Below are 570 nucleotides of genomic sequence, written 5' to 3' on the forward strand. Positions count from 1 at the left end.
TCGAAGCTGGCATGGCTATTGTTAGTTGATTCGGCTAGAGATGACGGGACTTTCGCCTCACATTCTCCTTGCAAGCAAACTCGACGAACAACCTCGCCGTGTACGAAAATACGGCTCTAGCAAGACGAAACATCGGCTCCTCCCGGTGTCTTCAGATTTTCAGGCTCGAAAGACGCTAAGCGCCATCAGAGAACAACGATGGTCACCCACTGGACGCCAGGGATCCAAGCCGCAAGTAGGCCATCCTATGAGAGGGTCCAAATGCCGGGAGACAGACACTGCTATGCGCTCCATTGGGTCTGCATCAGGTAGGCATACCAACGCATGATCTGATGAACCAAATCGACTGGGAGAAGGTCGAGGTAGCGACTCGTCGATGCCACCAGTAGTCATGTAGAAGAAACAGAGCATACGATGGTATTGGTGTAGGGGAGGTCGAGCAGATAAGAGATTTGCTCGCTTGCATTCGAGTGATGGGAATCTGAGGGTGTCTTCCTGTTGTGAGATCCGAGTCAGCAAGTATTGATCCAGCTGGACGAGGTATTGTACTTTACGTTATTCATAAAGAAT

The 570-nt window shown here is 50.5% G+C and overlaps 1 protein-coding gene across 1 annotated transcript; it reads right to left on the minus strand.

Annotated features, from left to right (window-relative positions):
• Positions 1-185: 185 nt before the first annotated feature.
• PENARI_c322G10477 (uncharacterized protein) lies at positions 186-563 on the minus strand (the record flags this gene model as incomplete). Its single annotated transcript, XM_022638290.1, has 3 exons — positions 186-245; positions 319-495; positions 555-563. 3 exons carry the CDS (start codon positions 561-563, stop codon positions 186-188), a joined length of 246 nt encoding a protein of 81 aa, XP_022481854.1.
• Between the last annotated feature and the right edge of the window lie 7 nt (positions 564-570).

This window comes from Penicillium arizonense, assembly GCF_001773325.1.
Source record: "Penicillium arizonense strain CBS 141311 chromosome Unknown PENARI_contig322, whole genome shotgun sequence".
NCBI lineage: Eukaryota > Fungi > Ascomycota > Eurotiomycetes > Eurotiales > Aspergillaceae > Penicillium > Penicillium arizonense.